Here is a 14,603-nt window from a genome sequence, read left to right as displayed (position 1 = left end):
AGAAAACTCTAGAACGTTCTAGAAAATTCCAGTAAGTTCCAGAAAAATTCAGAACATTCTAGAAAATTCCAGAAAACTCTGAAAAATCTAGAACATTCTAGGAAATTCCAGAAAGATCCAGAACATTCTAGAAAATTCCAGTAAATTCCAGAAAGATCCAGAACATTCTAGAAAATTATAGAAAATTCCAGAAAGATCCAGAACATTCTAGAAAATTCCAGTAAATTCCAGAAAGATCCAGAACATTCTAGAAAATTCCAGAAAATTCCAGAACATTCTAGAAATATCCAGAAAATTCCAGAAAAATCCAGAACATTCTAGAAAATTCCAGAAAATTCCAGAAAGATCCAGAACATTCTAGAAAATTCCAGAAAATTCCAGAACATTCTAGAAATATCCAGAAAATTCCAGAAAAATTCAGAACATTCTAGAAAATTATAGAAAATTCCAGAAAGATCCAGAACATTCTAGAAAATTCCAGTAAATTCCAGAAAGTTCCAGAACATTCTAGAAAATTCCAGTAAATTCCAGAAAGATCCAGAACTTTCTAGAAAATTCCAGAAAATTCCGGAAAATTCCGGAACTTTCTAGAAAATTCCAGATAGATCCAGAACATTCTAGAAAATTCCAGAAAATTCCAGAAAGTTCCAGAACATTCTAGAAAATTAAAGAAAGATCCAGAACTTTCTAGAAAATTCCAGAAAATTCCAGAAAATTCCAGAACTTTCTAGAAAATTCCAGAAAATTCCAGAAAGATCCAGAACATTCTAGAAAATTCCAGAAAGATCCAGAACATTCTAGAAAATTCCAGAAAATTCCAGAAAGATCCAGAACTTTCTAGAAAATTCCAGAAAATTCCAGAGAATTCCAGAACTTTCTAGAAAATTCCAGAAAATTCCAGAAAGATCCAGAACATTCTAGAAAATTCCAGATAGATCCAGAACATTCTAGAAAATTCCAGTAAATTCCAGAAAGATCCAGAACTTTCTAGAAAATTCCAGAAAGATCCAGAACATTCTAGAAAATTCCAGTAAATTCCAGAAAGATCCAGAACTTTCTAGAAAATTCCAGATAGATCCAGAACATTCTAGAAAATTCCAGTAAATTCCAGAAAGATCCAGAACATTCTAGAAAATTCCAGATAGATCCAGAACATTCTAGAAAATTCCAGAAAATTCCAGAAAGATCCAGAACTTTCTAGAAAATTCCAGAAAATTCCAGAAAATTCTAGAAAATTCCAGTAAATTCCAGAAAGATCCAGAACATTCTAGAAAATTCCAGTAAATTCCAGAAAGATCCAGAACATTCTAGAAAATTCCAGAAAGATCCAGAACATTCTAGAAAATTCCAGAAAATTCCAGAAAATTCCAGAAAAATTCAGAACATTCTAGAAAATTATAGAAAATTCCAGAAAGATCCAGAACATTCTAGAAAATTCCAGTAAATTCCAGAAAGATCCAGAACATTCTAGAAAATTCCAGAAAGATTCAGAACATTCTAGAAAATTCCAGAAAATTCCAGAACATTCTAGAAAAATCCAGAAAACTCTAGAACATTCTAGAAAATTCCAGTAAATTCCAGAAAAATTCAGAACATTCTAGAAAATTCCAGAAAACTCTGAAAAATCTAGAACATTCTAGGAAATTCCAGAAAGATCCAGAACATTCTAGAAAATTCCAGTAAATTCCAGAAAGATCCAGAACATTCTAGAAAATTATAGAAAATTCCAGAAAGATCCAGAACATTCTAGAAAATTCCAGTAAATTCCAGAAAGATCCAGAACATTCTAGAAAATTCCAGAAAATTCCAGAACATTCTAGAAATATCCAGAAAATTCCAGAAAAATTCAGAACATTCTAGAAAATTATAGAAAATTCCAGAAAGATCCAGAACATTCTAGAAAATTCCAGTAAATTCCAGAAAGATCCAGAACATTCTAGAAAATTCCAGAAAATTCCAGAACATTCTAGAAATATCCAGAAAATTCCAGAAAGATCCAGAACATTCTAGAAAATTCCAGAAAATTCCAGAAAGTTCCAGAACATTCTAGAAAATTCCAGAAAATTCTAGAACATTCTATAAAATTCCAGTACCATTAATGTACATCAGATCAATAACGTTTTTATCAGTACATCAGTTTTGTCAATGTACATACTAACCTCTAAAATACGAAAATGTGTAGGAATTGAAGTTTGTTAACTATTTGTGCCTTGAATAATTTCGCAGAAGACACAAGAAACTATTCTTCTTTGTGCATTGTGATCAGTCCCAAACCACGATTTCTCTAGCCTGTTTCCGGAAAAGTTTTGAGCCATTTTCAGATGATAACCATGCCCTGATCAACTTATCAATGACAGCTTTTTGATAAGGCAGAAAAGCACGTGGGTATATAATACAAGAGGAAGAGTGTAGTTGACAGTTATATTTTAAGTACTGAATAAAAAGTATTTGGCTCACTTTTTGAAAACTATGTCTTTGTATACGGCAGCCGATGGTCTGCTTGGAACCCATGTAACATGGGGAGAAGTTGAAGAACAGATGCAGAAAGCGTTGGATACTTCTGCCAAGTTTGGAGATGACAAGACTGTTACAAACATTAGTGATATGAAGGTAAGTCTAACAATCAATATTAATGAATAGCTCACTACGTTTCAGGGATTCATGTCAAGAATTGCTCTTGTTGAGCCGCATTGGGTTGGAGCTTCTGATGATGAAGAGCTTCCTGAGAAGTTCATTGTCAAAATTTCTTCTCAACTTCCTTTCATTGAAATGACAAAACTGATGGACTTTAATGCTGAGGAGTTTTGGGATGATGCGAAATTGAAAGGAATGGGAGATATGACACGTATGCTGCATAACAGAGAAGTATCAACTTACAAGATTTTGATGAGAGAAAAGCATCCGAGAATTCCTTTCACCAAGGTAACTTGGAAGTCTTTGATGGACTCAAAAACAAAAGCTTTCAGATCTACGCTTTGAAACCATTCGATGATGAGAACACTTTGAAAGCTTACATCATCTCGGAGTACATTCCAGACCTTCATCATATTGGAATGCATGAAAGTATTTCAGCTGAAGACCTTCTTCCAATTGTCCACGCAATCGCCGCATTTTCTGCCTTCGGAATGAAATTGAGTGAAGAGGAGACTAAATATGCTCAAGGAGCTGATTTCCTTGACATTGTCTTCGGTCAATTCATGGACGAAAAAACGATAACAAAATCTGAAGATATGATGAGAGCTGCATTTTCGGCTGATTACTCTGAAAAGGTTGAGAAAATGCTGAAAATCAATAGAGATTACTATTTGAATCCGAAAATGTTATCAAACTTCAAGAAGACTTGCGATTTCTTTGGATACAAGCCAGTTCTCACTCATTCTGATTTGTGGAGTTCCAACTTTTTGTGCAGTCGAGATGGGGAGAAAGTAACACTAAGAGCTATCATTGATTATCAGGTACCTTTTGATATCATGTATTCCTTTATTCAGTTTTTTTTTTCAGACTGTAACAGTTACAACTCCTGCACAAGACGTTGGAAGATTGTTTGCATCCTGCTTATCGACCAAAGACAGAAGAGAAAAAGTAGATTTCTTGCTGGAGGAATACTACAAAACATTCGTAAAAGAGCTTGATGGAATGGAAGTTCCTTACACTCTACAGAATCTTAAGGATAGTTATCAAGTATATTTTCCTCTTATGAGTTCTATGGTTCTTCCTGGAATCGCTCCTCTGCTTGAGCATGCTCATGTCTCCGAAGAATACAGAGAAGCGGTGAGTTTTTGTTTCAAATTGGAGGTTTAATGAAAACTGAGTTTCAGATGAAAGAAGTAGCAATGGCAAAAATGGTTGGACTACTGGAAGATGTCATTTCTACTCATGAGAGCAGCATTCAAAAGTTCCCGAAGTATTTTGAATTTTAATTTCGAAAATACTGAACATCACTTTCCAATTATATAAGAAGTAGCGATTTTCAAAATGTTTAATTTTCGAAGGAATAAACAAAAATGGTCCAAATTTCTGTAATTCGTCACAGAAAATACTAAACTACTGATAAGTTCATAATCGATGTGTTTTTGTCCCGAAATACTTTATTTCAACGCAATCATGAAAAATATGGTTTTAATTACATTATTTCTGTTGATTTTCAATTTTGCGAAAAGTTACGTGATGCACAGAAATTGAAGGCTTCGAATCCTGGGAATTTGGAAATTTTACGTGATTCACAGAAATTGAACGTTGCAATTTCTGGGATTTTTCACAGAACTCGAACGGTTCGAGTTCTGGGATTTTGGAAATTCACGTGATTCACAGAACTCGAAGCTTTCAATTTCTGGGATTCTGGAAAAGCATTGGGGGGGGGGGGGGGTAGGGATTCAAGAAGGGTCGTGATAAAGCAAAATGAATATTAGGAAACTATCGTTGTACTTGCTGTTTTCCATAAAACGGATCCTTCGAGCTTAAAGATAATTGTTTTTTTCATTACACTTTGTTTTATAAAACATATAGTGTTAATCACACTTCATCTTCTTCCTCTTCCTTTTCCACAGTCTTTGTGCGATTCATAATAAAATCCTCAAGTGGTTTGTTTTTGGTTTCAGGAATCAAGAACTAAAAATGGAAATTGAAATTTCGTCATCGAAATAGAAAGACTCACCCGGAAACATAGAAAATCTGCAAGACCAATAACTAGTAAAATGGCATATGGCAGAACTGGGAAGTCTATTCTGGTATACAAGTTCTGAATTCAGTTTTTCAAAAAAAAAAGTCTAGAAACCAACCTACCAAATGGAAAACGTGCGGTGCAAACACGATTCCGAATCTGGAACAAAGTTGTGCTGTGGAGTACGAAATAGATCGGATGGCAGTTGGCATCAATTCATTTGAAGCAATGCTTGCCACAATAATAGCTTGAGATGTCATAGCACAGGATAATAAAACTCCAATTCGAATAAGTGTAGAGAATGTTGAAGTAGTGTTTGTCAAACAGAATGCAATGATGGCAACGATTATTGAGATTGTGACAATACTGCAGATCCCATGACACATTTTCCGGTTGAAATTCTCGAATTTATAATCCATAAACCCACTGAAAAGGCTGAACGAATAACGGAGAAGTCCAATGAAAATTGAGTTAACATAGATTGAACCAGCAACTGCTCCCAAATTAAACATGATTGAGTAGTTGATTAGGGTTGTTGCGAAGCTGAAATGAGATTTTGGAAAAGTTATATTTCAAGCTTCGACATACAATGTGAAGGCAATCACCAATGTACCAGTCATAATCTCTCTCGTTTTGAACAGATGCCAAAATGAGTGTTGTTTCCCAACTTTTGTATTCGCTTCCGATATTTGTCTGTCATGTTCGTATTCCAGAAAATTCTCCAGCTCATCACCATTCAAACACTCTGATAAAGGAGTTCCATCAAACTTTTCGATAGCCAAAAACACTTTTTTGGCATGGGCAACTTTTCCTTTCTGCATCAACCATCGGGGGCTTTCATGGAGAAACCTGAACAACTTTCGTCTAATCGTCTTATCATTCCTGAAAACTCACGCAAGCATCACAATTGCGGGAACTGTTAAAAAGGCAATCACCAAAGCCAGTCGGTCCCATTCTTGGAATAGAAAAGCGAGAATTCCGAGTAGAATCACATTTGGAGAATAACTGATGAGTGTTGAGACGTATCCTCTTGTTCGTTTAGGAATGTTTTCAATCATATAAACCACTGATATCCTGGAATTTTTCAAAATTACTCTTGAGCTCTATATCTTCTGGAGCTCTTCTCCTTTTTTGCAACTTGTACTTTCAACGCATGTCTGTTTTTTTTCTGAATATGCCATTCGTGCCATAAAATACAACTAACCAAAGAAATTTCTAGGAGTGATGTATTTTTGTAAGTGTAAAAACGCCGCTCATTGCATACGGAGTACTAATTATGAGGTATCAGATAATTAAGCGCATGAGAATCCGTCGTGTTTTGGCTATTCATAATTTCGAAAAACGACTTACGTGCTTTGTCCACCATTGAAGAAGCAAAGAATAGTTCGAAAAATTGTGAACTTCTTGAAATCAGATGATAAAGCCGACCAAATTCCAAAAATGAAACACATACAAAGACAAAACATCATTGGTTTCTTTCGTCCATAAAAATCTCCAATTTGGCCAAAAACTAGACAACCCAACATAACGCCAATCATTTGTATCGATGTCCCTAGTTTCTCTAATTTCGCATCCTCGCATAAAAGTTTGAACTGTTCAGTGATCCCGTAAAATTGTCTAGCAAAGGTAATATTATTTTGTTCTTTGCAATATTCGTTATAATTTGCACAAGCTTCTTCATTAGAAGAAAATGAAATGTTTCCACATGATTTTATAGTTGGTGAAGCACCTGAATGTCTCATATTTTCTAGATCAAACATTGGAATTTACCTGCATATACCATTAACATAGTGTTGGAAAGTTGAGATAGCATTGCAACTTCTACGAAAATGCATAAAAATATTGAATATCGTCCCATTTTGAGAAGATCATCACTGTGAGAAGCATTTTTCAATCGACCAGCTTCTAGAAAAAATGCGAGATATTAAACTCAGAAGTTAAAACTAACTCTCAAGAATTTGCAAGCTTTCTTCTTCATCGCATTTTTCTGCTCTATCAGATGATGCCATGCCGTAAAAAATAGCAGAACGTTTTTAGAAGTTGGAGGTCTAGAACTGAATACTGGGCAGTCTGTTGCAGAGAAAAAAGAACTTTTTCAATGGGATTATTATAATGTTAAACAAGATAGTGCAGGCAAACAGCGACAACATTTGTATGCTATCGATGATGTTTTTATGATGCTCGATAACTCTTCAAAAGAGAGCGAAAACGCCGATGGTTTGATTATAAAAGAAAGAGAGAACGAGTTGAAAAATGCGTCAATGACTGTTAGTGGTGGTTTAAACTGCTTTTCAGGTACATTCCAATCAAAGCAATTATCAAATACAGAGGACATCAAACGATCGGAAATCTAAATAATTGTTCATTATCCCATTTTTTCTTTTAATTTATTTTCTTAATTGCATAAATCAGTTTTTTCCTAAAATTCTTTGTATTGGACCACAACATGTGAAATATCCAACTTTCATTATGATTTCACAGTCTGTTTTTACTACCTTTCTTGGGTACGATGATAGTTACTGGGCATGTTGGTCCAAACTCTTGTGGTATACGGATGCGCTCCAATGAGAAGGGGCGTGTCAAAATTTTAGGCCCACGGAAAAACAAGCAGAAAACAAGCGAGATCATATACAATCTCAAGTCAGTACAATACAGTGAGAGACACAGAGAACAATTTCAAATTATTATGCCGCGCGACTACTATGTAGAGTGCAACCGCAAAACACCTTGATTTTATTCCTGTTGTGGATCCTGAATGCTCTGAATCCGTTTTCGTATTAACTATAAAGTTGCCGTTAAACCTGTGATAGAAGGTACACTGCCAAGTTTCCCACACTATCGATTTTAAGCTAATTTTTCTTGGCTCCTAAGCAGGATATCCAAACTATGTCAACTAACAAAACACTTCTCATATTATGATAAACAATTTATCAGTTGACAACTTTTTTATCTTCAGGAACAGGGAAAAGAGGGCCAAAGATAAAAGTTAGGGGACCCTTCTATTACACAGTTTTACGGTGTTTTAAAATAGGGAAGATTTCTTGAACTTTCTTAATCTTTCAACTACCGTTTGGTGTTACTCATCCTAACTAGTTTTGCATTTCTCGCAGTTGATCTGATTGACCTGGAAAGAAGACGATGTCCTTCAAACTTAGTATTGTGTGTCGTTGGATGCACCTTTTGATTATGGCTATTTTCCTTTTCTCTAATCGGCCGTTCTCCATGCGACAACATATTACCTCCCATACCCTTTTCGACCTCCTGTCCACTTTGTGCCATGAAAGTGTAAATCAATCGCCACCTGCCCATCGCCTCCATCTGTACCTCCGTTTTTTCTTGCATCTCACACCCACCCTCAACTTTTTAGGCCCAGATAGCACGCAACATGAAGACAGAAATGTACTCTCGTCTCTCTTCACTCCCCTTTCTCTCTCTTTCTTCTCTTGACCAACGACAGGCGAATACTGCTCAGATTGGCAACAAGAGACTGTGCCTACCTAGGAGACCAGTGGAAATTAATTTCGTTTTTCTTTTGATTTTCGTCCAGCGAAAGCATGTCTTGCATTACTTCTAACGAATATTGTATTCCAGATCTCAACGAGACGGGAAGTTTTCGAATTCCGCTGTCCATTAAATCGATTTCTTCTTGGTACCGTCACCGGTTTCATCCGACTCATATCAAGTATATCAATCAAGGCAAAACCAATCATGTCCAGTCAAGTCAACAATAGCAATCAGCTCGTTGGTGATTCTTCTGATGTTCCAGATGGTATGTTTATCTAGAATTGAACAATATGTGTTAAAGAAGATGAGACAGCAAAACGTTTTTGGGACTGAACCGCGCCGCGCTCATGTATGCCATCGGGCGGCAGTCGCCTTCCCCCGTAGCTCAGCCGGTAGCGGCGTTGTACCCCTGAGCTGGGGATCACGAGTTCAACTCCTCATGAGGGTTCTCTAGGCAAAATATCAGTAAGACTTTTTTTTGATGTCTGACCTCCTTTAAATATGTTGAATCCCAGCAAGCTGGTGTGCCTTCGGCGCGATTCAATCTAGTTTTTACCGGTTCTCCACTTTTCATTTTTTCTAAAAGGTCACGTAAGTATATATTTATTTTTCAAGTTTTTCGAAAGTTGACAGACGGACAACGGGACGGACAGAGGCGTGTAGCGTTTTATATATAAGGAAGATGTTGAATAAGGTATAAAATCTCTTTATGGGAGTTTTCGAAGATTAATACATAATGGATGAATTGGTGTAGGAGTGAGTTAGATAACGTAAAACCTAGTCCGTTTCGTTTATCATTATGGATACAATAGTATCTTTGACATGAAGAGACTTAACAAGGTGAGAAGATGACAATAAGAGCGCAATAAAATTTCATCCAAATGTTTTTACGATTTAACATTAAAGTATTTCAAGACATATAAACTTCAGATACCAGCTCAGATGCTACAACCTCTTCCAACAACTCTCCTGATGTCCAGCCATCCACTCCATCGGACACTACTGCATCTGAGGCAGTGTTTCCAAAACGAAGATACCCAAAGCGTACAAATGGGAATGCGGATAGTTTGATGGAAGCCAAAAAAGCGAAAAAGACAGCTCCAGCCAAACAGGCTTACAAAAAACGGGAATGCCTGGAACTCACACCATGGAAGATTCAATTATTCAGTTCTGAGTGGCTGGCTGGAGTTTGTCTTCGATCCGTTCATGATCAATCGCAGAACAGACAAATGAGTGAGGAGGCAAAGGAAGTCATTGAGGGAATCTTGAGAAAAGTAGAGGTTCGTGTTTTTTTTTTCAAAAAATATTTCTGAGAATCGATTAACACTTTTTATTCCACCATGGTTGTACATAGACTGTCTGGAAAATGACAAGTTGGTATACTGATAAAAATGTGTATCCCAGACGAAATATCCGAGACAAAAGAATTCACTTTTTCAGGACAAGAATTGCTACTCATACGTCTTGCCGATCGAAACTTCTCTTCCAGAATCAGATAGTTTTCGTGGAATGGGTCCTGTCATGAAGAAGTACCTGCTGGCTGAACCTCTGAAAGCTCCTTCAAAAAAGCCGAACGTCGCACCGTCCATGAGAATGAACTACACAGGTCATCCGTACCTTAATCCGGAAACTGCTACAAGTGCACAAATCGTCAGACTAGTGCTTTCGGGAATTCCAGTCTATGAGGAGTTCATCCACAAAAATAACAAGTTCCTTCCTGAAGGCGACACGGATTTGGTTCAAAAGGAAATCGATTTCTTTGTCAATCATGCCGGTCATCCACAGGAGCTTTCGGACAATGGATACTTGCCAGTAGCTATTTACAAAGTGAAGGACAATTCCGCTGAGGAAATGGAGAAGGCGAAAACTTTGGCATGCACTACCTCGATGTGCATGTTCCAAAACCTCACAAATGTTATCGGATTCGATGACGCCGAATTTACTGTGGACAAAATGAATGAGATCGCGCCAGAATATGAGATTGAGGTGCTGAGGATGATCCCTCAACCACCAACTCATAACTTCATCACACAGAGCAAGGTCGGATCTCGAAAGTCGAATCAATGGGATGTTCAAAACTTCAGACACCTGATTCGAATCAAAGAATATGCAGAATACCATAATAAAATGATTTCGGATTCTAAATCTGGTGAGTTTTTAAACTTTTTTTTTGTTTGATTCGAACGAACAGTTTTTTCAGCTTACGAATTAATTCTCGAGCATCCAGAAGAAACTGAAAGTATCCTTCAGAATCTACAAGATAAACTCAAAGCAAGTTCTCTTCCTCATGTTGGATTCGAAGTTCACAAGCACGCTACAGTGATCGCATTCGGCACCAATATTGATCTGGATGATGAAGAGAAGTTCCCAAAACAGGCCGAGGTACTTTTCATATTCATACTTGTCAAAAAATGTCTTGCTCATGCTTTCATGCATTTCTTATCTGAAGTGCAATTATTAATCTAGCTTATTGGATAGCAGTCCGAGAATATATTTAGTAATGGGTTTAAATTTTTTTTTTCAGAACGTCGCCAAGTTCCCCGATTTCCTGGCTCCTCATACCAGCACCAACATTTTGAATTATGCACAGGAGTCCATTAAAGGCTTGAACAAGCCACAGCTCTACCTGAAGACCCCAGGATCCAGAACGGATCCACACTCGGAAAACAGCGGACTTGGCTCAGTTAATCACAACTTGGGACCAGATCCATGTCTTTGGTATGGAGTTCCATTCGAATATGCAGGAGCGTTCCAAAGCTTGATGACGAAGAGGTTGAAATTGAACCATGTCAACAAATTGGATGTGTACGCTCATTCGTATTGGGGTATCGAGTCGGATTGTATCCTAGAAGGCATTCCTCTCCAGAAATGTATCCAAAAAGCTGGAGATACAGTGTTCGTGGGAATTGGAACTTTCCACTGGGTACAATCTATTGGATTTGCTACCAATCTTTCCTGGAACATTGGCCACGAGAATGCCAAACAATTATCCGCTGCATTGATTATGCATGATAATTATGCGGCTGCGAAGCAATGGACCTTGATGGGAATCGAAACAATTTTATGGAATATGGTTTTCCAAAAGATTGAAGTGGAGCACGAGATGAAGAAGTACATGAGAAGTGCTTTAATGCGGTAAGTTTATGAACAAAGAAGACCTGTGGACTTAATCTTATCCATTATATTTTTCAGAAGTCTGGCGAAAGCTGAAAGAGAGCTACAACTCGTTGAGAAGAAAAATATGAATGTTGAAGGTCCACCAGCACCAGAGGGCGTCCAAGTTGTTGAAAGATGCATGTTGTGTCTCGATTGCTTGTTCAATTTCATTCCATGGACCACAAGACGCGAGATGAAAACCACCTCAACTATCAAAATTAAGAGGAAATATAAGAAGAAGTATGAAGAGAGTGATGAAGACAGCGATGAAGAATACGAGGACGAAGAACTGATGGAGCAGGAAGAAGGAGAAAAGAGCAAGGAAGAGAATGAAGAACAAATGAAGGAAGAGAAGGACAGTCTCGAAGAAGATGATGAAAATGCAGAGAGACCAATCTGCTTCCAATGCATTATTGAGTAAGTCAATCTCAAGTCCTCTTCCATTAAATCATTTTTATCTTTTCAGTAATAAGCTGTTCGGCGAAATCACCTCTGTCTCCCAGCGCTATGAGATGTCGGAACTTGAAGCTGCATTTGATGGATTCAAAATGTGAAGCGGAGAAGTTCAAACCATGATTTCCTATTTAAATGTTTTTTTCGGTTTCAGCTCCCTACACATCATTTTCACCAATTTGATATTGTTTTACTTTTTATTGTTAAACCACTTTTTATAAAGCCCCCACCCCTTTGTTAATTTGACAAACCAAAGACAAAGATCTTTCTCTTTCCCCCGAATCTCTCAATTCTAATGTGCATTATTATTTCTTTATGTGAACTGAATGAATTTTTCGAAAGTAAAGTTATTTTTTTTGAGCCTGTCAATTTCTGGAACCCAATTCTTCAGCAAAACATTTCCTCGAAAGAATTTCGGAAAACCTGTGTTAGAATGTCCAGCCCTTTTATGGTTTCACAGTACATCCGGAGTAGCCTTCTATTACAGGTGGTCCTTCAGATTCAAACGTCGCAATTATGATAGGGAGCTTCTATTACCGGTTCCCTTCTGTTCGTCCAAACCCTTACGGAGAGCCGACTTTTTCATTTCTTCACCTCAAAGTACGATCATTTTTCTAGTTGCTTGATTTTTTCAATTTCCTAGAAAATGTTCTTTTCCTTCACAAAAATATCAATTTCTCACGAACAACCGGTAACATGACGATACCAGTCACACGATTTCAAGATGATTGGGAATAAAGTTCAACAGAGAGAAGACCATAAAAAGTTTTTTATTTAGAAAACTTTATCGAGATCAAAATACCAAAACCAGTTAAAATTAACACGTATTCTTCCGTCTTCGACGCTTGACAACCACGAACTTATCAACGATATGATCCTCTAGATTGTAGAATTCAGATTTCTTCTTGTGATCCGAACCTCCATCTGACTGATCTTCCTCGGATACATCATCGACATCGTTGCCATCGAGATCCTCAATTTCTCCATATCGCAAGTCAAGGAGTTTGTCTTTCAATTGATCAATACGACGCCAGTAACCGACATGAGGCCCTAAACATTTTCGAGCTTCAAATAAGATGGTTTAATTTAATAACTTACATTCCCATCCATAATTGCTGCTTTTGTATTCCTTTTGAAGAAGTGCAACGTAGTTTCTGGGAGCTCGAAGGAAATTGTATGCTGCAAGAGGCTCCGATGGTTCAGATGACTCTGCTTCATTCTCCTTCTTTGGTTTTCTGTTCTCTTCTAAGAAATGAGAAAACCTTTGTCCATATACTGAATCAATCCCCTTGTGGCTATAAGCATCATCCTTCGTCAATTCATGAACATTTTTAATCATAAAAAGGTCCAAATATCGTTCAGGAGCTGATGCGTAAGCCCAGTTTGTGAAGTTCCAACTTCTCAAATTTACTCTCTCCAAAAGAATAACTTTCCAACCTTCGTTCAATTTCTGAGCTCTATCCAGAAGATCAACTCCAATTGCATCTTCTGCTTCCCATCGTCGTTTCTTGTTCAGAGAATAGTTGATATATGGAGCCATATCGGTATGCTCTTCTGCTTTGAATTTCAGATCATTTTCAGATTTGACATGAATCGATTTTAGAACGGTTCCTTCTTTTTTGAGATGGGAGAGGCAGAGTTCAGCGATTGAGTTTCTAATCCTATCCTTCTCGGCGGACGGTCTACCATGCTTGCTCCTGAAATCAAACAATTTACAAACACCGTATATTTGAGCTTGTCAATTATCTCTATTTCTACAATAGAGGACCAAAATCTGCCAGCTGATGAAACGTTTGTCATAATACCACCAACATTTAATTAGTTGACAGATTTTTATATCTCTCATAGAAATTGAGATAATTGAGCTTGAAGTGTAAGTATAGGGCGTCCTTCTATTAGAGTTTTTACATATGAGACACTTGGATCTAACAAGGGAGTTACTTGAGGGAGCGGGTTTAACTTTTTTTGAAAATTTGGGATCAGATAGAAGAGCTTATGAGGATTCCAAATCTGTTTAAAAAATCAGCAAAATGCTCACGTGAGCTGAGTTATGACCTAGAAACGTTTTCCTATGATTAAGCAATTTCTCGTGAAATTTTTTTCACGGAATAGTGTATTTCTTTTCAAACAATAGATTTCAATAAGCAGTGTGGTAAAGTGGTAAAATGGCAAGTTCAGAGGAGGAAGGTTGTAGGTTCGATTCTCCCGATCCCAAAAATTTTGCAAAATTTTTTTTGTTTTATTTTAAGCTGCCATAACTGGCTCTGGAATAAAATTTACGCAATTTAATCATGTTTTTCGGGAGTTTCTCGTTATGAATAGGCATTTTCCAGAATAAAAACAGACATTTAATTTTTGAAGAAATTCACAAATATGCTCATGGGTTCATCGAAGATTTTTCAAAAAATGTTTTTCAATTTTTTTTTTTTTTTTTAATTGAAAAAACAGTTGAGGATTCTAAACACATTGGTGGCATTCGATGACAAACTGCTGGAAACATATGTTCTTGGCACAATACGCGCATTTGACCATTGACAATGTTTTGCACCCAGATAATTGGCACTTTCCATAAACTTTCCGGTCGAAGCAATATTGAGTTGGTCTCTCACATTTCGGAGCGCAACGGTCCACATAACCGCCAGAATACCAGGCATACTGTCTCCATTCTTGGAAGATGGGAGAGCACATATGCCAATATGCTTGGGTCAGCATCTGCAATCAAAAAATGAGGGACGTTTTCAGAAACTTCAGAAACTTTGATGATAGAATCTCGTTGATGTGGCTTAAAGTCCTTCTCTTTTCTTTGCGCATATTCCGTCAAGTTCTTCAT

The 14,603-nt window shown here is 37.1% G+C and overlaps 4 protein-coding genes across 4 annotated transcripts in view; 2 read left to right on the top strand and 2 right to left on the bottom strand.

The window, feature by feature from the left end:
- Positions 1 to 2,469: 2,469 nt before the first annotated feature.
- Positions 2,470 to 3,920, top strand: CBG23052 (the record flags this gene model as incomplete). The annotated part of the gene is made up of 5 exons (XM_002636354.1): positions 2,470 to 2,610; positions 2,656 to 2,922; positions 2,967 to 3,455; positions 3,502 to 3,771; positions 3,819 to 3,920. 5 exons carry the CDS (start codon positions 2,470 to 2,472, stop codon positions 3,918 to 3,920), a joined length of 1,269 nt encoding a protein of 422 aa, XP_002636400.1.
- A 592-nt stretch (positions 3,921 to 4,512) lies between these two features.
- Positions 4,513 to 6,669, bottom strand: CBG23053 (the record flags this gene model as incomplete). Its single annotated transcript, XM_002636355.2, has 8 exons — positions 4,513 to 4,608; positions 4,655 to 4,738; positions 4,783 to 5,203; positions 5,249 to 5,509; positions 5,555 to 5,734; positions 6,011 to 6,389; positions 6,431 to 6,565; positions 6,609 to 6,669. The coding sequence occupies 8 exons, from the start codon at positions 6,667 to 6,669 to the stop codon at positions 4,513 to 4,515; spliced, it is 1,617 nt and encodes a 538-aa protein (XP_002636401.2).
- Positions 6,670 to 8,045: 1,376 nt separating this feature from the next.
- CBG23054 lies at positions 8,046 to 11,874 on the top strand (the record flags this gene model as incomplete). The annotated part of the gene is made up of 8 exons (XM_002636356.1): positions 8,046 to 8,168; positions 8,252 to 8,429; positions 9,095 to 9,444; positions 9,605 to 10,313; positions 10,365 to 10,546; positions 10,689 to 11,299; positions 11,357 to 11,737; positions 11,787 to 11,874. The coding sequence occupies 8 exons, from the start codon at positions 8,046 to 8,048 to the stop codon at positions 11,872 to 11,874; spliced, it is 2,622 nt and encodes an 873-aa protein (XP_002636402.1).
- A 716-nt stretch (positions 11,875 to 12,590) lies between these two features.
- Positions 12,591 to 14,603, bottom strand: part of CBG23055 — a gene marked incomplete at both ends in the record, with an annotated part of 2,926 nt that continues 913 nt past the window's right edge. The window contains 2 exons of the mRNA XM_002636357.1: positions 12,591 to 12,823; positions 12,872 to 13,470. Of these exons, the coding sequence (XP_002636403.1) occupies positions 12,591 to 12,823; positions 12,872 to 13,470 (832 nt within the window). The remainder of the gene's footprint in view (positions 12,824 to 12,871; positions 13,471 to 14,603) is intronic.

The sequence above is a fragment of the Caenorhabditis briggsae genome (assembly GCF_000004555.2).
Source record: "Caenorhabditis briggsae complete genome, chrV, whole genome shotgun sequence".
In the NCBI taxonomy this organism is placed as follows: Eukaryota; Metazoa; Nematoda; class Chromadorea; order Rhabditida; family Rhabditidae; genus Caenorhabditis; species Caenorhabditis briggsae.
The sequence above is the reverse complement of the archived record's forward strand: the minus strand, read 5'-3'. Positions and strand labels throughout refer to the sequence as shown.